This window comes from Salvia splendens, chromosome 2 (genome assembly GCF_004379255.2).
Source record: "Salvia splendens isolate huo1 chromosome 2, SspV2, whole genome shotgun sequence".
Taxonomy (NCBI): Eukaryota; Viridiplantae; Streptophyta; class Magnoliopsida; order Lamiales; family Lamiaceae; genus Salvia; species Salvia splendens.
The window spans coordinates 3220946-3245688 of record NC_056033.1 but is presented as its reverse complement, the minus strand read 5'-3'; the positions used below and the strand labels follow the sequence as shown (position 1 = coordinate 3245688).

Sequence of the window (24743 nt, the reverse complement as noted above, 5' to 3'; positions counted from 1 at the left end):
AGGACATAGACCCCACAATCCACTAACTCTACTTTCACTACTTTTTTTCTCCATCTCTCTTACTTTACTCATTTTTCTTTTACTTTCTCTTACATTACCAATTTTTCTCACTTACTTTACCAATTGTACTTTAAAACTCGTGCCTTTTCAAATATTTCTATTTTTTAAATACGGAGGAAGTATGTATTAATTATCATACCATCCCAAATGTTCTCACTATTTTTATGGTACTGGGAGTAGTAAAATAGATGAGTCCAAAAAAACCCAAATAAGAAGAAATCTACATGAAAAATAGGTTATTGCTTGGTGCAAATAGATTTGACTCAAGTCATTTATACATTGATTATACAAAAGTGCATTATCTGAAAATCACAAAACTGAATAGTGGAGATGACTATTTGAATCCTCAACTCAAATAATATTCAAAATCGACTCATTACAAGAAAATTAATTATGTGACATAAATAACTAGATTGCACGTATTTAGATAGACACACTATTTGGAATTCCCTTGACATTAAGTCCACCCTTTTTGGTGTCATCCGAAGTGTTGGGATAGAGCAACATGTACGGCATCTGAACCGGCCCGGTTCGGTTCCTCAACTCCGGGTCGAGGTTCCTACTCTTTATCATATCCTCAATCTCAACCAGTGAAGCGCTGAACCGCTCGAACGCCTGAACCGGTTCTCGGTCGCCGGTCCAATACGGCGTCTCCCTCTGCCCAAGATAGATCTCGTCCGTCGAATGCCTCGACAGCATCTCGATCAGTGACACCCCGAGCAGCGTCTGGAACTGAGCCGTTATGGTTTTCAGAAACGCAACCTCGTGATTCTCCTCATTCTCCAGCTCTGCGTACTCGGGCGAACCCAGTTCAGGCATGAACCGCCGGCTCACAGTGGGCCGGTTCGGGAGATAGCCAGCGTAAGCATACTGGCCAAAGTTAACCGCTGCGTGGAGGGCCGACGCCACCCATATTACTATGGTGCAACACTCGATGAGGTCGTCCCGTGTCGCCATTTCCGGCCACCACGGCTTATCGCTCAGGTCCCCGTGCCCGACCTCGCGAATCTCCTTCCACCACGACTGAAGCTCCACGTCCCCAGTTACCTTTTCGTCGGTCAGGTAGTACAACGAGCAATACTCTGTCACCCAGAGATTGATCGCCGACCAGATTTCTAACCCATCCACCGCGAATGGATAGTCCTCTATCAGAAGGCGGAGGCCGTGCGGCCGGCTCCGATCAGGAACCGCCACTCCTCTGTTTTTAGAGATAATAAAATATTAGTACTCCATATTAAAAGAGAGAACTCATTTAATCTAAAAACTTAACTGCAGTTTCATTAAACAATTGATGTGAGACATTAGAGTTCGTAACGTACCTTTTGAGAAGGTCCTTCGGGAGAGCCTGATCAGTGAAATTCCAGTTCGAGTAGACCAAGGAGGACATTTCCATGGCGTATCGACCCGGGAAGACGGTGGTCTCGAGTACTCCACCGGCGTTGATGAGAGTGTGGCGGGCCAAGGCGTTTATGTGGATCGTGTCGCGGAAGTGTGGCTTGAGAAGCTTGTAGATCGGATGGAGAGTGCTCAGCTGTCTGTTCGTCGCGATCGAGAATGGCTCGATCACGGCGTGGGTGTTCAACCAGTGGCTGATGAGTTGGTGGAAGCCGGAATCGTTGACGGCGGCGTATGCTTTTGCTAGCTGCCAAATCATGCCGCCTACGCCTTCGTTGCACGGAGTGAACACTCTTCTCACTGCTCCATGCGAATCTCCGGATTCGTGTGGCAAGCTGAGCTCGATGGCGAGTGGCTTCAACGTGCCGTTTTCCTCGAGCAGAAGGAGGGTTCGGGTGGCGTAAGTCTTCGTCGACGTCGTGTTGATCCGTCTCAGGTACGGCATCAGCGCGTCGTGGTGATCTAGTATGAACAACTTCTTCTTCTCTATTGCCTGTACAAGTAAAGTGATAATTGAAATCACTATAAGTATAATAAACTATTATATTTATAGTCAATTGATTTTATGATGTAAACTCTATTATGGTATCAGAGCAGATTATCTGCATGCTGAAACTTTTACTATCCTCTAAATGATAAATGAGATAAGTATCTTAATTTTACCTCAATAACAGTGAGGCCATTCATGTTTTTCTCCATATCCTCTGTTGTGATGATACTATCTTGATTGCCATATACTCCAGTGTCTAGTTTGCTTCTTGGTGGAAACTCATCGAGAAGTCGAATGACAACCGGGTTGACGCCGGCCAGCATTTCACGGCCGAACTCTTCATCCGTTCTCCACGCCGTCTTATCCGCTGCATAGGAACTCATGTTAAATTTAATTCGAATCAATCAAATAAAATTACAAATGTGACATACTTCCAAATTATACTATAGTCTAAACTTTATGTACCTTGTATAACTTCAGGAACTGGGAAGTTGAGGAACCTCTCACCATCGGAACGAATAAGCTCCCTAAGCAGCTCCCACGGAACGCAGTCTTTGATTTTCGCTAAGGATTTATCGTCAGGCAACTGAGTCCTCGTCTCGTAGATGCTCAAGACGTCATTGAACGTGTCAAACTCGTTAAATGTTTTGTCGAACAAGGCCTTGATCTCGGGGACTAGGACTTGCCCTACCGATTTTATGGCATAGCCAATGAAATCCGAGAACTTGACTTGGGCGAATTTTTCATCTCGTGGGACATAGATGTTTAGGTTTAGGAGGAACAATCTGCTCTCCGTGTTGGGATCTTCAGTCGTCAAGGTTGGGTTAAAAGTCGTATTAGTACAGTTGGGAAATTTTTAGTAATGTGTGTTGACTGTTGAGTGCATTGTAATGCTACCTTTTTTGTTTGGTGCGCGACCTGTCCGTGCCCTACGAGGGTACGGGTAGGCTGGTCCGCCTAGCACCGGGCGGGCGTGATCCTCACCTTTTTCAGGGCTTCCGAGGTCGTTGTAGTATGCATAGTCGTACACTCTGTCCCACTCCTTGAGCTCGCCGGAGCCTTTTCCTCGGAGGTTTTTTAGCTCTTGCTCTCTATAAACGATAAGTGGTGGTGGCATTTCCGATGGTAGGTATGCCTAATCAAACAAAAATAATTTTATCTTACATTTAGACTAGTTAATTTGATCTATAATCCTATATGAATAGTTAATAAAGGAGTCTATAATTAAGATAGTCAACATCCCGTGTCTATGGGAATTACTTTTGGGCACTGAGTAATTTAGAATCTGACATCAATTGTATAAATTGTTATGAGAAGTATAATACTAGTATTAATTTGCTTTAGCTAGAAAACATAAAAGGAGACAAGAAGATTCCAAATAACGGGTTAATTACTTCGCATCTAGGTGCTTCAGTATCGTAGATTTTCATATTCTACATATAAATTGACAATAGTAACGTACCTTATTTGAAAAAAAGAGGCGGTCCGAATCATAGCGATGTGAGGGATAAACCCACGAGTCGCATACGAAATGGAGAGGACCTGAGTGTCCGGGGACATCTTGTAACTCGAGGGACTTGAGATAGATTTGACTATGATGTCGATTCCGGATCACGAAAGCCCCTGGAATCCCAAGGCAGTCGTCGAATTCGACATCATAGGAGACCTCATCTTCAGCTTTAAGTGAAGTCAACTTAGTCACCCAATCCTCCAAGTAGGCTTCCTTTCCTAGCCTCCCTCTCTTGGGATCATCTGCAATAAAAAAATATATATATAAATGAGAAATCATTATTGATCATCTTTCTAAAAGAAAAAAAATATGGTCAAAATTCACTAACCAAGATCGAAATGCTCGGAGCTAATGAGCTGCAAGGAGATGCCTCGACCGAAGAGCTCGTGGACGCGATCGACGAATGATGCCCATAAGTCGGTGCTGTCCATAACGTTTTTCTTCATTAACACGACTTTGCCTTCGATCTTGGGAATGGGATCGTCTCTGGTTTTCCCACACACGGATCCGAGCAGCTTCTCCATCACCTCTGAAGAGTCGCATGGTGGGAAAATCCCCATTGTTAATATGAAAATCGTGTTTTGGAAATGGAAGATATGTGATGGGGTACGAACTAAACCCTAATGGCAAGCCCAATAACAGTGACGGCCCATCAGCCCAGAAAGAGTATCTGTTCGGCACCAAAGAGTTCGGCACGACCAAAGAGTTCGGACTCAGCCTACAGCTCGGTAAAAGCCGACCAGTCAAGCTCTCCTCTCAGATCGGCAAGAGCTGATCGGTAAAGTCCAGCAGTTCGGTCTCAGCATTCGACCGAACTAGGAGTTAGTGGACTCATGAAAGGCCTCCACGACCTCCGCTATACCCACGATCTATTTAGTGGTACGAAGCAGTTATTGAGCAGTTATTGCTCACCCACGATCTTGTTAGTGGGGCTGCAAGCCACGACCTTAGTTCAATGTATAAATAGAACTTAGATCAGATAGAAAAGGGTTAAGCTCTCTAGAGATAAAATACCATATAGCAAGTCTGTGTTGTAAGCTGTAATCCCAGATCAAGCAATACAATCTTGCCCTCCCTTCTTCCCGTGGACGTAGATTTACTTCAGTAAATCGAACCACGTAAATTCTTTGTGTCGTAATCTTCATTCTCTACCAGCATTTACTAACATCAGAAATTCGCGGATCCATCACTGGCGCCGTCTGTGGGAACCAGAGAACAAAATTTGTGATAAAGCGAATTTTTGATCCATTTTTTCCACCCAAAAAATGCATACCAGATCGCAGAATACCCGTATTCCTGCCCGTGAGAACCAGGAGGAAGCCAATACATCCCATAGGTCTGGAAAACAGCCTAGGGATAAATCCACCACCAGTTCTCATGGCGAAGGAACAAGCCGCTCCAAAAATCATCCCACTGAGTCTTCCCAGCAGCCCGATTTGAATGAGGCTGTCAAGCAGTTTTTGGCGGCGAAGCAGGAGGAATTCTTAACCTTCCTGCGAAAAAGCCAAAAGCAGCCGGAGACGAAAACGGCGGATTCTCCTTCTCCCTCCGCACAAGAAAGTCACTACCGCAGTAGTGCCGTGTCTTCCAGGAAGAAGAATCCTCAACCCCGACATATTCCTGTTCCTCCTCGGTACCGGAATCACAGGAGAACTCAATCTCCTCCATACCGACGAGATATCGGATTCGCCGTGTACGGAGCACTGAAGACTCCGTTCTCGGACGACATCACCCGAACTCCCCTACCACAGAACTACCGAACTCCGTCGATGACTTACGATGGGCTCGTGGATCCTTACGATTTCTTGGGGCGCTATCAATATAACATGGCGAACCAGGGTCTCAACGAGGTCCACATGTGCAAGCTGTTTCCCGAGCTGCTCATCGGGAACGCGAGAAGGTGGTTCGATAGCCTCCCCCAGGGCAGCATCAGATCTTACCGAGATCTAATGGATGCCTTCCACAGGAGGTTCTTTCAGAAAGCGGAAGCCCGAATCACTTCGGCTCAGCTGCTTTCCATTCGTCAAGGTCGCGACGAAAAAATCAGCGACTTTATGACAAGATTCCACAAGGAATGCCTGCAAGTAGACGATCTCAACGATCTGCTTGTCATTTCGGCATTCCAAAATGGAATCCTGCCCGGAGCTCTCTACAGGAAGCTCGTTGAGTGCGGTCCGCAGACAGCTCAGGAAATGTGGGACATTGCGGACCAGTACTCCCGGGCCGATGAGGCAGACCGTCGCAAACGGTCGTTAGACAGCTCATCGACCCGAGGAGACAGAAGGAAGCCCGATCATAGCGATCAGGGGCATCCTCGCCGGACTCCATTTGAAAGAATTCAAAGGGCTCCGGTGCAAGACAGATTGGGACCTCGTCTCAATCCCGAGAAGCCGCCCGCGCAGTTCGTGCCGCTGAACAAGCCGAGAGCGGAAATTTTCGAACTGCACTCTGACCTATTCGAAAAGCCAAAGCGGATGACGAAATCAGCCGCGCGCCGACCACAGGATAGCTACTGCTCCTACCATCAAGACCACGGTCACGATACTGAGGAGTGCAGAAACTTGGCTGCAGGTATCGATGTTCTTGTGAAGGCAGGGGCATTGAAAAAATACCGAAGCAAGCAGCCAAAGAAGAATAAAAAGCAGAGTGGTGCGAACTGCGCTCCTCAGGATCCGAAAAGGCAGCCGGATCCCGAAGACGATGACGAGCCGCAATATGATGGAGTAATCCAGACTATTGACGCGCTCCCTGCCGGGAAGACCAAGTCGTCCCTAAAGTCAGAACGCAGAGGCTCCAATCGAGAGGAGCCAACGCATAAAAGGCTGAAGCAGGACGAAGTGATTACGTTCTCGGCTGCTGATCCCGTCCCAGCCATCTCTCCTCACCAAGACGCCATTGTCATCCAAGCCGGAGTGGCAAACAAACTGATCCACAGGGTGTTTGTGGATACAGGAGCGTCGGTTAGCATTCTTTTTAAAGAGTGCTTCGACAAACTAGAAGTGGACCCAGCTCGGCTCAGTCCGGCTCCGCTTCCCCTGAAGAGCTTCACCCAGGAGGACACCCGCCCTGAAGGTATTATCAGCCTTCCGATCACGGTGGGGAAAGCGCCTACTAGCTCCAGTACGATGATTGAGTTTTTCGTGGTGAAAGCTCGGTCCCCGTACAACGTCATCCTGGGAAGAGACTGGCTCAACACAGTTCGGGCCGTTTGCTCCACCTATCACCTCACCATCAAGATCCCTACTAAAGGAGGGATAGCGGTCATCCGAGGTGACCAAAAGAGAGCAAAGGAATGTCTGCAAATTGCGCTTAGAAGTGCCGAGCAGTCAGATCGGCACCACCAAGCATAGCAATCACAGCAGCCGGAGTCTGAGGCGATGACCGAAGTCATACCGGAGCCGAACTCGATGACAGTTCAGCTGTACGAAGACGATCCATCCAGAACGGTTAAGATCGGCTTCGCGGGAACGCCCCTACTTCGGGAAAAAAACCATCCAGCTCCTCAAGGAGTATAAAGACGTCTTTGCATGGTCTCCGTTGGACATGACCGGAGTACCCCCCGAGGTAATCACTCATCGGTTAAATATTGATCCTTCAGTCCTGCCGATAAAACAGAAGCAAAGACTCTTTGCGGCAGAACGAAGTCAAGTCATCCATGACGAAGTCCGTCAATTATTGAAGGCGGATGTGTTATTCGAAGTGAAGTATCCTTCGTGGGTGGTCAATCCTGTCATGATCAAGAAAAAGGAAGGAGGATGGCGGATGTGCATAGATTTCACCGATCTAAATAAGCACTGTCCCAAAGATTGCTATCCCCTTCCGAACATAGATAAAAAAGTAGAAGCTTTGATAGGCTTTGAAATTTTTTGTTTTCTTGATCTGTACAAAGGATACCATCAAGTTTTAATGGATGAGATTGACGCTTCAAAAACGGCCTTCATTACTGATTTCGGCATTTTCGCTTATAAAAAGATGCCATTCGGTTTAAAGAATGCCGGAGCCACTTATCAAAGGATGGTAGACAAGCTTTTTCGGCACCTGATTGGAAAGGAGGTCGAAGTGTATGTTGACGATATAGTCGTCAAAAGCAAAAGCACTTCGGAGTACGAGCACAACCTCAAGTCCACTCTCAACGTGCTCAAGAAAGCCAACCTCAAACTTAATCCCCAAAAGTGTACCTTTTTGGTAGATTCGGGAAAGTTTCTGGGTTGTTGGGTTTCAAAGGACGGACTCAAGGCAAACCCCTCAAAAGTTCAAGTCGTTCAGAACATGGCAATGCCGAAGTCCATACATGACGTGCAAAGGCTAACCGGATGTCTAGCCGCACTGAATCGATTCCTTTCCCAAGCAGCCGAAAAGCAACTGCCGTTCTTCAAGGTGTTGAAAAAGGCACCAAAGTTCGAGTGGGGAGCCGAGCAGAAAAAGGCCTTTGACGAGCTCAAAAGTTATCTAGCCGAGCTTCCTATTCTCTCTGCTCCAACCGAAGCCGAAGTAATATTCTTATACTTAGCGGCATCGGATCAAACCATCAGCGCGGTGCTTGTACGAGAAGAAGGCCTAAAGCAGCTTCCCATCTATTTTACAAGCCGAGCATTAAGAGGTCCAGAAACCAGGTATCAACCTCTGGAAAAGATTGCTCTGGCATTAGTAAATGCAGCAAGGAGACTGCGGCCATACTTCTATGCTCACAAGGTATGCGTCTTGACTGATCTGCCACTTCGGCAAGTGTTGACCAAACCAGAAGCATCAGGCAGAATCGCCAAGTGGGCTATAGAGTTGGGAGAGCACACAATTGAATATCTACCTCGGAAAGCCATCAAGGGACAAGCCTTGGCAGATTTTCTTGCAGAAGCAAAGTTCGATCAAGCAATTCCTGTTATTGCCGAACAGAAGAATTCTGCCAATGCCGAACTAGCACAGCCCTTGGAATCCGAAGTAGAGCCGCCGGACTGCTGGAGCGGATTCGTAGATGGAGCTTCAAACAAGATGGGAAGTGGAGCTGGTATTTTACTTGTCGCTCCCGACGGACACGAGGTAACCTACTCACTTCGGTTCCTATTCCCCACTACTAATAATGAAGCCGAGTACGAAGCCCTCCTGGCCGGACTCCAGTTAGCGCAAAGTCTGCTCGTCAAATCTCTCAAAGTCCATTGTGATTCACAAGTCATAGTAAATCACATGTTGGGTACAAGTGAAGCTCGTGACGAGAGAATGAAGAAGTATTTGGACAAAGCGCGAAGCATCAGCCGAAGTTTCTCCTATTTTCGGATAATCCGCATTCCTAGAGCGGAAAATAGCCGAGCAGATGCCTTAAGTAAGTTGGCCTCAGATCCGAGCTCAAAGGCGGAAGAATTAATGCATCGAAGCATTGATGAAGCCGAGGTACATTCAGTATCCAGCTCGCCGAACTGGATGACGCCGATCTTGCAGTATCTGGATCAAGGACAATTGCCCGAGGATAAGAGAGAAGCTCGGAAGATCACGTGCCGAGCACTTCGGTACGAACTTCATGAAGGAGTCCTCTTTAGAAAGTCTTACCTCCAGCCGTTATTGCGGTGCGTAGGACCAGAAGAGACGGACTACATCCTCAGAGAAGTTCATGAAGGATCGTGCGGTAGCCACATCGGAGCCAGAGCTTTAGCTAAAAAAGTTCTGAGATGGGGATATTATTGGCCAACCATGGTACAAGAGGCAGTGCAGCTCGTCAAGAAGTGTACGAAGTGCCAAATTCATGCAAATGTCCCAAGGATGCCGCAGACCGATCTATACACTATGCAAAGCCCTTGGCCTTTCATGCAATGGGGCATAGACATAGTGGGACCACTTCCTCAAGCTCCTCGGCAAATGAAATTCCTTATCGTTGCCGTGGACTACTTCACGAAGTGGGTGGAGGCGGAACCATTAGCTACGATAACGAGCTCAAAGGCATTGGACTTCGTCTGGAAGAACATAGTGTGCCGATTTGGCATACCCCACATCCTCATCTCGGATAATGGGACTCAGTTCACCGACAAGACGTTCAAGAATTGGTGCCAAGAGCTGAACATTCAACAGCGGTTCACTTCGGTCTCCCATCCCCAAGCAAACGGACAAACGGAAGTAACGAACCGGATTCTGGTGAAAGGGTTAAAAGCTCGGTTAGAACAAGCCAAAGGACAATGGGTAGAAAATCTCCCTCAAGTCCTATGGTCCTACCGAACTACACCCAAAACCTCCAACGGTGAAACTCCGTATAGTCTGGTGTATGGCACTGAAGCCGTAATTCCGGTGGAGATCGGCGTACCCAGTCCCCGAACTCTAAATTTCTCCTCAGAAATGAATGACGACGGACTGAGAGCAGAACTAGATCTCGCCGAAGAAAGAAGAGAATTGGCGTGCATAAAAGCAGCCAAGTATAAGGAGCAAGTAGCCCGGTATTATAACCAAAGGGTGAAAAAGCTTCAATTTCAAGTGGGAGATCTCGTCTTGAGAAACAACGAAGTAAGCCGAGCAGAAAAGCTGGGCAAACTCGAGCCCACATGGGAGGGTCCGTATCGGGTGTCAGAAGTCCTCGGCAAAGGGTCTTATAAATTGACTCACATGTCAGGAGAACAAGTACCCCGAACATGGCACGTCTCCAACCTCAAGAAGTTCCACTTGTAAGAGACAAGGTCCGGTCAGTCCGTCTCGTGTCTAGTTCGGTCATAGGGGTATATGTTTTTATTTGTTTGTTTTTTACTTGTACCTTTTACTTGTCGTTTTATAAAAAGTTTAAAGTTTTTTTCTTTCATCTTTTTCATTTTTTCTCTATGTGTTTTGTCTTTATGTGCTTGTCGTCTCTTACAAATGGTACCAAGGTATATCGTTCTTTAAAGACTGATCCCCTTTTTAGATCGATTATTAAAGACTATTGTGAGTCCAAGCTTCTAAGGAGGATATAAGACCACAATTCAGCTTAACAAGCAGTCCGTCTGAAACGAACTGCAATAAGCCAACGATTGTGAGTCCAAGCTTCCAAGGAGGATACAAGACCGCAATTCAGCTTAACAAGCACTTCGTCTGAAACGAACTGCAATAAGCCAACGATTGTGAGTCCAAGCTTCTCAGGAAGATACAAGACCACAATTCGGCTTAAGAAATAAGCACTTCGTCTGAAACGAACTGCAATAAGGGAAAGTCCGATCCACGCGATAAACCTCGCCGAATTAGGACGACCAAGTTCGGTCAAAGAAGTTTACCTCATAAGACCGGGGACGACCATGTCTAGTCAAAGAGGTTTACTGCATAAGACCACTTCGGTTAACTGGGAAAGTCCGATCCACGCGATAAAACTCGCCGAATTAGGACAAGGGAAAGTTCGATCCCGGCGACAAAAATCGCCAAATTAGAACACAAACCAAGTCCGGTCAAAGATGTTTATTTCATCAGACCAAAGACGAGTCCGGTCAAAGATGTTTATTTCATCAGACCAAAGACGAGTCCGGTCAAAGATGTTTATTTCATCAGACCAAAGACGAGTCCGGTCAAAGATGTTTATTTCATCAGACCAAAGACGAGTCCGGTCAAAGAAGTTTACTTCATAAGACCAAGGACCAAGTCCGGTCAAAGAAGTTTACTTCATAAGACCGAGGACAAGTACGATGAAATTTTTTCGCTAAGCTGTAAATACAGTGTTAGAAGCGAAAACAAAATTTCATTTTTCAAATCTTGTTCGGCATACAACTCCGCTACCCTACAAAATGGCGTTACGCTATTACAAAGGACTATTCTACTGTCCAGGGTTGCTGAAGTTAAGCCACCTATCTGCAAAATCCTCTGGAAGCCGAGTTCGGTTGTTCCGAGCAGATGAAGAATAAGCAGGTCGACGAGATGCTATCCTCGACCCAACGCCTCTTCCCCGAGCCCGAGAAGTCCTAACACCTCGGCGATGAAGAGTCTCTGCAATAAGCATCTGCTGATCTTGCTCGCTCATAGTCACGACTCCTCGGCGAATTTCAGTCCGTCCCTGTCTTGACGATTCCGGTTGCTCCTGAGCCCGTTCTCGTCTTGACGTTTCCGGCTGTTCCGGAGTTCGTTGTTGACTGGGAGTAGGATTTTGAACAAGGGAACCAGAGGCTTGATCTGGAGTGCGAGCATCTGTTGGCGGGAAATGCCTAAGGAATCTCCCGATTGAGGGACGCCGGGAAAGAATGATGTCGTACCGAGAAGCCCAGCGCCGCAATGATTTCACAACTTGTTGGCAAGCCGAGCTCTCCAGCGCATTGTTCCTCCGGAGTACATGATATTCCTCCCACAGTTCGTCAACTCGACTCTGAACATCTGATATGGTCACTCCCCCGCGCACACGGATGTAATCCTCGTACGCAGTCCTCTCAGCAATGGTCGTATTCAGCTCGGCCTCCAGATCCTTCTTATCGGACTCTAAGTCCTTATTATCGGCCTCCACCTTCACTAAACGAGCCAGAAGCTCGTCCTTCTTCGTCTGATCGGCTATAGCTCTTTTCTCAGCTTCGTCTAAAGCCGAAGAGTACAGCCGTTTCCAGTGAAGTATCTCCATCTCCTTGAGTACAAAGCAGCTATATTAGTTCGGCAGCTGTACCGAGCAGATAGTAAAATACAACAGGAATAAAGGCGAGTACGAAAAGCTATACGAAGACAAGTGTAGAGAATTTTTCATTCACAAGGAAAATTTTTACACTAGGAGGGCTTCAAGGCCATTTTACAAGGAAGAAACTAGACTAAGAGAAGGGAGACGAAATCATACTCCGCCAGCTTCGTCTCCGGCTCCTTGGTCTGGTTCAGCTTCTTTCTCCTGAGCTACCTCAGCCTCGGCCTCGCATCCTGCCGGCCTCGCCTCCGCCTCCTGATCGGCCTCCTTCTCCGGATGCCCGGCCCGCTCGACTTCGGCCTCCAGCTCCAGCAACTCGGCCTCACCCTCTCCGTTGTAAGTCGAAGCGGGTGAAACGGGTCCCACGGAGGCAAAGATAGCCTCCAGGTTCTCGTCCCGATCAGCTCGACAACTCCGGACTCGGTCTGCAGAAAGCAGGACCGAGGATGAAGCGAGCTCCTCAAGGAGCGGCAGATTCTGAAGCCGAGCTGCTATCTCTCGGCTGTACAGAGGCAGCACGACGTCGGCCCCCTGCTCGCCCTTATCGGTAATTAGCCTTACCAGACTACCGACAAAGGCCGAGAACTGGCTGCTCAAAAAGAGTTTCTCCGTGTAAACACGGAGAGCCTCCCCCTGGGCAGCCACGGCGGCGGCCTCCTTCTGAGCCTCCCGGTGCTTCGTCTGCTCTTGCAGGATGATGAGCTGGTTTTTGGCTGACCGGGCTTCATCCTGAGCCGAGATCCTAGCAGCTCGGGCCCTCTCAAATTTGGCCTCAGCCTGTTCGGCCATACTACGAGCAAGATGCAACTCCTTCTGCATCTCCTCGTAGTCGTGGGATGCTTTGGAGAGCTCCACGGAGACGAGCTTGGCTCTCTGAAGATGAACAAGGAAAAAACTCAACAGAATGGCCATCAAAAAATGTGGAAAAGAAGCCAAGTCAGAAAGCTTACCTCCACAAAATTCGTCGGCCATTGAAAAGGCTCAGGGACGTGTTCCGGGATGTCTACAACCACCTCGGAGACGACCAGGTCTTTCCCCGGCACTCTTGGGGACTCATGAAATTTCCCCTTCCCTTTGGCCGAACACGACTCCGGCTCTTTCGGATCCGAAGAAGAGGTTTTTCGCCTCTTCGGATTCTTCTCGGCTTCAGACGCCGAGATAGGGGCCCTCTGCCTCTCCGGCTCCACAAGCTCGGGGGACTTTCGGATAGCCTTATTCAGCATGTACACTGCCAAAAAGCAAGAAAGCAAAGTCAGATTTTCTTCGTTAAAGCAGTAGAGCATAAAGATAAAGAGAAATCCTCACCCTCGGCCTCTTCGTCCGAAGACGAGATGTCGAACACGACGTCGCCCTTGACGAGCTCAGACTCCGTGTATTGTTTCCTAACTATGGGAATCTTGTTGAGCTCGCCATCGAGCTCGTCCAACGGTTCAGGCCGAGGATGACGGATAACGGACTTCGGCCCTCTCCAGGGAAAACTAGGAGCCGCGGTCCTATCATAATAGAAGAAGCGGTTTTGCCACTTCGGCCACTTCGTTTTACAAAAGGCCCTAAAGGGCTGTACAGGGATCAAGTAAAACCAAGACCCCTTCCTCTTAAATTGAAAGAATTTAAGGATCGCCTTCAAAGACAAATCCCTTCCTAACCTACGGAGTTCGGCAGCGAAGGCCGACAAGTGCCTCCAAGAGTTCGGAGTCACCTGGCCTAAAGGAAGCTGAAAAAAATCTAGTAAATCTATAAAGGCAGAAGGGAGGGGGAAACGAAGCCCGCATTCTAAGCAGGCCTCGTACACGGTGGCGTAACCCTCCGGCGGGGAGTCAGCCCTATGATCACCGTCAGGTACCACCGCCCTCCCCCCAGGAAAAAAGTATTTTTCGGGTAGGGATACCACAGTATCCTTACTCAAAATACTATGGAAATACTCTACGGTCTTCTCCCCGGACTCTTTCCGGACAGAAGACCCCTTACCGCCTCTCCTACTGCTACCCGACTCCGAAGAAGAAATAGAAGCCATTTTTCTTACTTTTTGAAGGTGAAGAAAGTCTGAAGAAGCTCTTGAAAGCGGAAGAAAATTTCTCGAGAAAGAGAGAGTATAGAAGACGCAACAGCAAAGGTGTTCAAATGAGGAAGAAAGAGCATATTTATCAGATTCGGGAAAGATTTCGAGATCGTTGCGCTGTTTCGAATCCCACCTTTTCAGGATTCAACGGCCGGATTTTACTGTCGCATTTAATGCAGGCACGCGCAAGGCACGTCCCCTGACGTCAGCCTCCCCCTTACCATTATCCAGAATGCCGAAGTGACTCACCTCGCCGAAGTGATTCACTTCGCTTTTCGGGGGGGGTAGTGATGGGGTACGAACTAAACCCTAATGGCAAGCCCAATAACAGTGACGGCCCATCAGCCCAGAAAGAGTATCTGTTCGGCACCAAAGAGTTCGGCACGACCAAAGAGTTCGGACTCAGCCTACAGCTCGGTAAAAGCCGACCAGTCAAGCTCTCCTCTCAGATCGGCAAGAGCTGATCGGTAAAGTCCAGCAGTTCGGTCTCAGCATTCGACCGAACTAGGAGTTAGTGGACTCATGAAAGGCCTCCACGACCTCCGCTATACCCACGATCTATTTAGTGGTACGAAGCAGTTATTGAGCAGTTATTGCTCACCCACGATCTTGTTAGTGGGGCTGCAAGCCACGACCTTAGTTCAATGTATAAATAGAACTTAGATCAGATAGAAAAGGGTTAAGCTCTCTAGAGATAAAATACCATATAGCAAGTCTGTGTTGTAAGCTGTAATCCCAGATCAAGCAATACAATCTTGCCCTCCCTTCTTCCCGTGGACGTAGATTTACTTCAGTAAATCGAACCACGTAAATTCTTTGTGTCGTAATCTTCATTCTCTACCAGCATTTACTAACATCAGAAATTCGCGGATCCATCAATATGCAATGAATTAGTTCGAGAATTGGGTGGTTTTATTAGTAGAAATTATGAACGCAGCTGTAGCAACAGCGATGGTGTGTTTTCTTGGAAGGTAGATGAGTCGTCTGATGCGTTGGACTATTTCTTCATTTTTAATCAAACATGCTGTTGTCACGTGGGGAAACAATTAATTAAACTTGATCATTTGTAAGTTGGGAATATAATAATTTCAATTATTTTTGTCCTGTATCGAGAGATAATTTCCTGCATGTTTCATATCATTGCAGCGGATTTTAGTTGTTAGAAATTACTTTTAGGATTAAATTATTCTATGTGTTCAGAACATTTACAAAAGTTAAGAATGATTATTTTTTTATGACCAAATAAATCAAGTTGACTTAATTTGTGAGTCAAATTTGTTAGATTAGATCTATCTTACTACATGAACTTATATTTTGAATAGTGATTTACTAAGATATCAATTCTAACTAAGTTTATTTATCATGTCATAAAAATAATATTGTACTACTAGTATATAAAAATATAAAAAAAATTGAGTATATTACTAGGGAGTATTAATTATATATCGTGAGTTTCACGTACCTTTCTTGATACGCAAAGCTACGAATAAACTCAAGATTTTTTTGGTACAAGTGTACTTTAAAGATTGGCTAAAAATAATAGTACTACAAAAAAGAGTATAGCATATATGTATAGGGAGATGATCAAAGTATAACTAATATTAAGTGTATAACTAGAGAACAAATCTCAGCCATACATTATCTTAATCCAATGACCAAAATAAGTAAACATTTTTAGTTAATAAAAACTGCATAGGGGTACTTTAGGAAACCGAGTTTGTTCTCATATTTTCACATACACACACCATTCACACTCACACACAAACACACACTCTCTCCTTCTCTCACGATGTCGGTGTCGATGATAAGCTTTTCACGCTTCGTCGAACAGCAATTTCCAGAAATCACGCTCGACATCACCACTATTTTTGGCGGATTCGATTGAAACTTGGAGATTATATATAAGCGTTAAGGATTTGGAAGATCTCGTAACTGAAAAGTATAATAAGAAAAAAAAAGACACAATGCACAGCTAAAGAGTCGGCTGTAATTCTGAGTGTGTCTAGATTAGAAATGTATCATTATTCGAAACGTCATGTGATCCATTATTCATATGAAAACAATTCTTTATTTATATGTTGCTGAGACAGGTGGCAGTTTCTGATGAGCTTTTCTGGATATTCGATTTTATGCTTCTTGTTTATAAAACTTTGTGGCCTAGTAATTTGTGTTCCACGGCTAGAGTGAAGTCTCTGTGATATTTGCTTATAGTGATCTATTTTGTTAACATCAGTGAAGTAAGTACATGCTTAGAGTGATGTGTTCCAAGGCTAGAGCGAAGTCTTTGTGATATTTGCTTATAGTAATCTATTTTGTTAACATCAGTGAAGTAAGTACATGCTTAGAGTGATGTGTTCCACGGCTAGAGTGAAGTCTCTGTGATATTTGCTTAGAGTGATCTATTTTGTTAACATCAGTGAAGTAAGTACATACTTAGAGTGATGTGTTCCAAGGTGATGTGTTCCAAGACTAGAGCTAAGTCTCTGTGATATTTGCTTATAGTGATCTATTTTGTTAACATCAGTGAAGTAAGTACATGCTTAGAGTGATGTGTTCCACGGCTAGAGTGAAGTCTCTGTGATATTTGCTTATAGTGATCTATTTTGTTAACATCAGTGAAGTAAGTACATACTTCGAGTGATGTGTTCCAAGGTTAGAGTGAAGTTTCTGTGATATTTGCTTATAGTGATATATTTTGTTAACATCAGTGAAGTAAGTACATGCTTAGAGTGATGTGTTACACGACTAGAGTGAAGTCTCTGTGATATTTTCTTATAGTGATCTATTTTGTTAACATCAGTGAAGTAAGTACATGCTTAGAGTGATGTGTTCCACGGCTAGAGTAAAGTATCTGTGATATTTGCTTATAGTGATCTATTTTGTTAACATCAGTGAAGTAAGTACATGCTTAGAGTGATGTGTTCCACGGCTAGAGTGAAGTATCTTTGATATTTGCTTATAGTGATCTATTTTGTTAACATCAGTGAAGTAAGTACATGCTTAGAGCGATGTGTTCCACAGCTGAAGTGAAGTCTCTGTGATATTTTCTTATAGTGATCTATTTTGTTAACATCGGTGAAGTAAGTACATGCTCAGAGTGATGTGTTCCACGGCTAGAGTGAAGTCTATGTGATATTTGCTTATAGTGGTCTATTTTGTTAACATCAGTGAAGTAAGTACATGCTTAGAGTGATGTGTTACACGGCTAGAGTGAAGTCTCTGTGATATTTTCTTATAGTGATATATTTTGTTAACATCAGTGAAGTAAGTACATGCTTAGAGTGATGTGTTCCACGGTTAGATCATTATAACAAAATATCAAAGAAATATCACTCTAACCATGTTTTTACTTCACTGATGTTAACAAAATAGATCACTATAACAAAATATCAAAGAAACATCACTCTAATTGTGGAACACATCACTCTAACCAAGTTTTTACTTCACTGATGTTAACAAAATAGATCACTATAACAAAATATCAAATAAACATCACTCTAACCCTGTAACACATCACTCTAATCATGTTTTTACTTCACTGATGTTAATAAAATAGATTATTATAACAAAATATCAAAGAAACATCACTCTAACCATGTTTTTTACTTCACTGATGTTAACAAAATAGATCACTATAACAAAATATCAAATAAGCATCACTCTAACCGTGTTTTTACTTCGCTGATGTTAACAAAAATAGATCACTATAACAAAATAAATATCACTCTAAATGATCTTTTTCTCTGTACAAATTTCAATTCACAACATACTGTGAACGTGTATTGACTAGTGTAACAGTACAACACGTTTACTTGAGAGTTGACGCTCAGAATTGTAATCAAATTCCAACTCCGATTATCTATCTTTCTTCCCAAATTAAATTTACATGCAATTCTGAATGGACCGTCTCGTGATTCTCTGCTTCCTGCTGTTCAATTTTACAATTACAGGTAGACATGCCCACCGGTTCCGGTTCCGGCGGTTAACCGCCGAACCGGAACCGGCGGTTCCGGAACCGGAACCGGAACCGGCGCAATATTCCCGAACCGGAACCGGCGCAATTCGGTTCGCGGTCCGGTTCAGGTTCAAGATATTTCGAACCGGAACCGTCACCGAACCGGCGGTTCGGGACGGTTCGGAACCGGCGGTTAACCGTGGAACCGCCGGTTCCGGCGCTTAAATCGAGGCAGGGGGATGAGGGCCGGTGGTGATCTTCAAAAAACGGTCGAAACCGCCGGTTTTTTCGGCGGTTAACCGGCGGTTAACCGGAAAAACCGGCGGTTAACCGCCGGTTTAGTGACTTTCGAGGCGGCGCGGAGCACGAGGCGACAATGGAGCAGCTTTTGCAGACGGTTCGTTGACCGAACCGGCGGTTTTATTTCGGAAACCGGCGGTTTTGGCCCGGAAACCGGCGGTTCCGCCGGTTCCGGCGGTTTTCCGCCAAAACCGCCGGTTTTGTGAAAATTCAAATTTTTTTTTTTTTTTAAATTTCAAATTCGAATTCTTCCATTTTCCCCCTCATTTTTTTCTATAAATACCCCCCTCTATCCTCATTTACATTCACCCCACTCTTGTGTTAATAAGAGTTTCTCTCTTCAATCTCTCAATTCTCTCTCTTTGTCTCCAATTTCTCATTTGTGCTATTGTGCTTCCATTTAATTACGCAATTGCTACTCTTATTACGCATTGTTATACACTTATACAGTTATACTTGTTCCCGTAGTTCTATAAGTTGTCTTTCTTTCTCAATTACTAAAACAAAAAAAATATATTATTCCATATTTCTACATTTCTACATACCATTCCAATATGTCTTCATCCCGAGAAGGTCGTGTTGATAAGGGAAAGGGAAAGGCCAAGAGGCCATCTCGGAGATCCGTTATTGATGAAATTTCTCAAATGAACATGGATGAGTGGCAGGTTAATATTTATTATCTACTAATTTCATTAATTTTGAATTACATTTCATTATTGTTCATAATTTTATTTTGTATTTACAATACAAATATTATTTTGTAGGCTCGAGAAGAGCAAGATGTGGCACATGCTATTGCTCTCTCTCGCTCTCAATACCAAGGCGATGCTTATGTTGGTACCGGTAGTGGTGCTCCCGGTCGCGGTGCCTATTCCCAACAAAGTCCAACCCCCGTGAATGTTGATGAAGACGATGATGATGATGATGATGACGACGAGGAGGAGGGGGAGGAGGTAGAAGAGGTTCAAGAAATGCCACCCCCACCACCACCAAGGAGTCGGCGTGGTCGTGGTGGTCGTGGTGGTCGTGGACGTGGACAACCTCCTCAACCTCCTAGACCAGCTGAAAGGTCTTTAACCTCAAACATCTTCGTGAAACATTTCAAGAGGGTACAAGATAGTAACGATCCAAACACTTATAATGTGTATTGCAACTATTGCGAAAACGTATACACATTCCGAAAGGGTGGAGGGTACGGTACATTTACCCGTCACCTGGAGAAAGCGCATCCGGTCGAGTTTGGTATCGCTCCAACCCAAACTCAACTCAACTTTCAACATGGAGTCGGAAGTGGGACGACGGGTTCATCCCAAACATCAGGTATGTGTAGCAATACTCTTTTGAAATATGATCACAAAAATGCTCTTAATGTGATGTCTAGATTTGCCGTTATGAAACATTTTCCATTCAATGCTTTTGATAACGATGCTTTTGAGTCGAGTATGCGGCAAGTATATAATGCCGCTGCAAGAAAATTGAGTCGAACTTCAATGACGCGAGCCGTTGTTCGACAATGCATGGAAAAGAAGGCGCAATTAGGTACGTTTATTATTAACTTAGGGCATAAAGTTCTATACGGTACTACAACCAATAGGACTAGAGCGACTAGTGAATTAGATATATATTTGGAATCGCGCTCTATTTTTCAAGATGCAGGTCCTCCTACTCAACAAATTGACGTCCTTAATTGGTGGGGAACACATGACAAAGAGTTTCCGATACTCTCCATCATGGCTAAGGAGATATTCGCCGTTCCCGCTTCCACCGTCGCCGTTGAACAAGCTTTTAGTGTCGGCGGTTGTGTCCTAGACGACAAAAGGAGCAATCTCTCCGCCAAGAACATGGAAGCCACTATGTTACTTGACGATTGGGCAAAGGCGGACATGAGAGCACAAGAGCCGGATTTCGACTTCCGTGTAGAGAGTGATGGTGAAGAATTTTCTTCCGATGGCGATGACGAGGTCAGAAGCGATAGCACTCAACATTAGCAATGAGTCGACGGGGGCGGTGAACGGCGAGCACTGCCGACCAAAAAGGTAAGCAAGGTAAGAGAACTACGTGGGCTTTGATTCCTCAATAAAATTGTGGATACGTAGGCACCTCAACTTAAATTTGAAAAGTTTAACTTCGAAAGTTTAAGTTGAGCTCAAGCCCTTTTCAATTTTTTTTTTTCCCCCTATTTCATAGATCATTCAGGATGCGGCTATGTTGTACTTGAAGATCATTAAAATATATTCCCCATTTGATAAATATCAAATGCGGAATATATTTTAATGATCTTCAAGTACAACTTAGCCGCATCCTGAATGATCTATGAAATCTTACCTTGGAATCAACCTTTTTTTCTTGCAAAATGTTGCCCATTTTCTAAGCAAACACATATCAGCACGCTATATACACATTGCTGCATTTCTAATAGGGGCAATTTGATCTTCCAAAGCAATCAATGCATCTCGAACACACATAGTCAGAACATTATTCAAGCATCTAGCATGGAAAAAATCAGAACAAACTATCTATTAGTACTAATTTTTTCCATGCTAGATGCTTGAATAATATTCTGACTATGTGTGTTCGAGATGCATTGATTGCTTTGGAAGATCAAATTGCCCCTATTAGAAATGTAGCAATGTGTATATAGCGTGTTGATATGTGTTTGCTTAGAAAATGGGCAACATTTTGCAAGAAAAAAGGGTTGATCCCAAGGTAAGAGAACTACGTGGGCTTTGATTCCTCAATAAAATTGTGGATACGTAGGCAACTCAACTTAAATTTGAAAAGTTTAACTTTGAAAGTTTAAGTTGATCTCAAGCCCTTTTCAATTTTTCCTTTTTCCCCCCCATTTCATTTTTTTTTAAATTTACCTTCCGAGTCCGACGAGGCGACGAGCCGACGCCCGACGACACTTGTAAATTATATTACATTGTTGTATGTTGTTGTATTGTATACTTATGTATTGTAAATTGTAATGTATCGTTGTCCGTTACAACTCAAAATCAATAAAATTTATTTCATTTTCTCCTTATTCGTCTTATTTGTGCTTGAATTATGCATTGTCTTGTTCCGATTTGTTGTATAAAGCCAAATTTCAAATTTAAAAAATAAAAAAAATAAAAAATAATTGAACCGGCGAAACCGCCGGTTCAAAAACCGGAACCGCCAAAACCGCCGGAAAACCGGCGGTTCCGAACCGGAACCGGAACCGCCCGGTTTTTGAACCGGAACCGGAACCGTGAAATAGCCTCACGGTCCGGTTCCGGTTCCGCTTCCGCCAAAACCGGAACCGGCGGTTCCGAACCGGAACCGCCGGTTTTCGAACCGTGGGCATCTCTAATTACAGGTGGTGATCGTATTTCTATATATATATATAGAGAGAGTAATGATATAGGGCAAGTACTCATTAAGTATATAACTAGAGAATAAATTTCAACCACAAGATTAAGAAATCAAGGGTTGAAAAATTAGCTTAAGATTTCAAAACTGATCCAGAAAATTACTTCACAATATAAGTAGGCGGGGTAAAATAGTCATTTAACAAACAAGGCTGGGTAAAACATGAATCTCTCATTTAGAGAACATGAATCTTTCCTTTTAGTTTTGATCCTTCTAAATAAGTATATGTATATTCTTTTTGAAATACCTTCACTTCTAAATGCAAGCTCTCCTTTAAGAAAGTTTAGTCAAACAATATAAATCAGTGCTCAAATTAAAAATATTCATTTCCTATAAATTAATACACATTAATCACGGTGTGTACTACTGATCACTAGCAAAGTAATAATTGAGGACCTACGTAAATTGAATTATTATTAACGTATAAATGTCATAATCAACTGCTCAACTTGAGAGATAACGTTGGCATTTTTTGCTCTTTCATTTTCCATGATTGTGAGATCCAATATATAATTATGACAAACTAATACATCAGGCCAACTTCCATTCCTATCTTCGTATAATATGTTATCTTACTTTTTTTTACAAAAGTAATATTTGTATTAGTAAACTCTAATTGATTGGTTTTAGCACTACTTGGCAATACAAACATTTGAAGATTCCCAAATTATATTCGACCAATGTGATCGTTAAGTATCTACATCAATATGAAAAGCCTGCAACAACCAAGCCATCTGCAACGCGTCTCGTTGCCATCTCTATCTCGTCTCGGCGAGACGAGACGACATCGAGATGGCGTTGCAGCCCCGTGTCTCGTCCCAGTCTCGGCGAGCCAGCTCGCCACGCGCTGGCGCTAGGCGTGACGCCCACTCGCCGGCCCGCGAATGGGCGTCGTCACGCTGACGCAATAAATCATTTTTAAAAAAATTGATTTTAATAAAAAAATAAAATTAAAAAACGGTCATATGACCGTTCAACGGTTATTTTTAATTTTTTAATTTTTTTAATTTTTTTATTCTATAAATACTCCCCTTTCATCCTCATTATACACACAAACACACATCTATTCTTCTCATATCATCTCAATTTCCTCTCCAATTTTCATCTCACCTCTCTAATTTTCATCACAAAATGTCTAGCGACGGAAACTCTGGCGGCTCCGACGGCTTTGGCATAAACGCGTTTGGCGACTGGGGGCATGTACAATGTCTTGGGTAGTTCCGGTTCCGGTTCGTCGAAGCCGGGCACCCAAGGCTCGTCGACGCCGGCGGCGTACCAACCACCCCATTTTGATGTGGATGCATACGCTCGTCCCTCCGCCCCGAGGTATTCACAGGGATTATCCCAAATTAGGGGATTATCCGGATGAACCCAATCCGGAAGGAGGACGAGGCGGTGGAAGCTCCAGGGCTCGCGCATTCGATGCTGTGGTGGAAGAGGAGGGGGCGGCCGAGGAGGAGGAGGTAGGCCGTCACCCACACAGCAGCAAGGACACGATGGCTCTGTACAACGCCTGGGTCAGCGTCTCCTAAGATCCCATCGTCAGGAATCAACAAACCCGGAAGTGTTTTTGGGAAAAGGTCACCGACGCCTGCAACGAGATTAAGCCAAAGGGGTCCCGCCGCCGCACATTGAAGATGCTCTGCAGTCATTTTGACCGAGTCGACAGAGAAGTCAAAAAATTTTGCGGGATCTACAAGAATGAAGCGGCAAATTACCAAAGCGGAGCCAGTGGAGCCGACATTCTGAGAGCGGCTTCGCAAGTCTTTTTTTACGACAACGGCAAAGAATTCAAACATGTCGATGTTTGGGAGGTGGTCAGAGATGAGGAAAGGTGGGCTGGCGGTGTCCAGTCCAGCACAGGCTCGACCTCGAAACGCACGAAGCACACGGCGGGTGGCTAATACTCGTCTAGTGAGGGCGGTTCAGGCAGCGCCGCACAAGAGTTTGCCTCACAGGAGGTTGAGGGCACGGCCACCGATGCAGGGGGTCCTCCCGTGGGCGCCGTCGGAAGCAAGGGACCAAGGCGGCAAAGGCGGCTAGATGGAGGAGGGGCCGAGGTGAATCAAGCCAGGCGGGCTCGGTCTCGGGCTCGAACACCCTATTGTCCATGTACTTGACCGCCACGATGGCGGACACTTCCCGCTTGACGCCTCCATAATATCAAGCCCATCTTGCCGGAATTGAGTATATGGCAAGAAAAATTGGTATTCCGCCTCCAGGTAGCTTGAGTGCACCGCCACCACCTTCGGGGGATGATTCGCCGGCGGAGTAGTTTTTTAAATTTTTATAAAATTGTATTTTAAATTATGTAATTTGTATTTTTTTTAAAGGATTTTAATTATGTTTTTTTTTAATTTTAAATTATATTTTTATTTTATTTAATGAAGTGTGTTTTTTATTAATTGAATTTGTTGGAAATAAAAATAAAAAATGAAATTGAATGAATAGTTAAGGGATAAGATGGTTAAGACGGATAAGAGATGGAGGGTTGCAGGTCCTGTCTCTTAGTTAAGAGTTAGAGTGAAAAATACAATGGACCATGAATAGTTAAAAGATGAGACGGATAAGAGACATCGTTGCGGATGGCCTTATATACAGTCAAAATGTGTAAGATGTTCACATTTCACAATCATGTTCCTGACATTTTATGGATCATAGAAAAAAAAATATGGAAGTAATCTAATTTGGAGACAATGAGCTGGTTTATTGTTAGTGTTCTGTAATTGGCGTGTGTATTATTGGAGTGTTTAGATATTGACCTATTTAACTATATAGTAAGTAGTACTAGTTGTTTTGTATGAATGAACGGATAAGATTTGGGGATGGGATCATAGCAGCCCTGCTATTCCACACTAAATAATAAAATAATATATATTAATTTGATTTATTTAATTTATTTTATTTGATTATTTTATTTCTTTGTATTTAATTTAATTTTTTTGATTATTTTATTTCTTTGTATGCAACAGTTGGGGCTGCTGTGTATTTGTA

At 44.3% G+C, this 24743-nt stretch overlaps 1 protein-coding gene across 1 annotated transcript; it reads right to left on the bottom strand.

The window, feature by feature from the left end:
- Positions 1-269: 269 nt before the first annotated feature.
- Positions 270-15086, bottom strand: LOC121783783 (linoleate 9S-lipoxygenase 5-like). The gene is made up of 8 exons (XM_042181965.1): positions 14984-15086; positions 3784-4053; positions 3408-3697; positions 2843-3080; positions 2411-2749; positions 2119-2312; positions 1380-1948; positions 270-1258 (listed from the first exon to the last, which is right to left on the bottom strand). Exons 2-8 carry the CDS (start codon positions 4013-4015, stop codon positions 484-486), a joined length of 2637 nt encoding a protein of 878 aa, XP_042037899.1. The 5' UTR covers positions 4016-4053; positions 14984-15086; the 3' UTR covers positions 270-483.
- Between the last annotated feature and the right edge of the window lie 9657 nt (positions 15087-24743).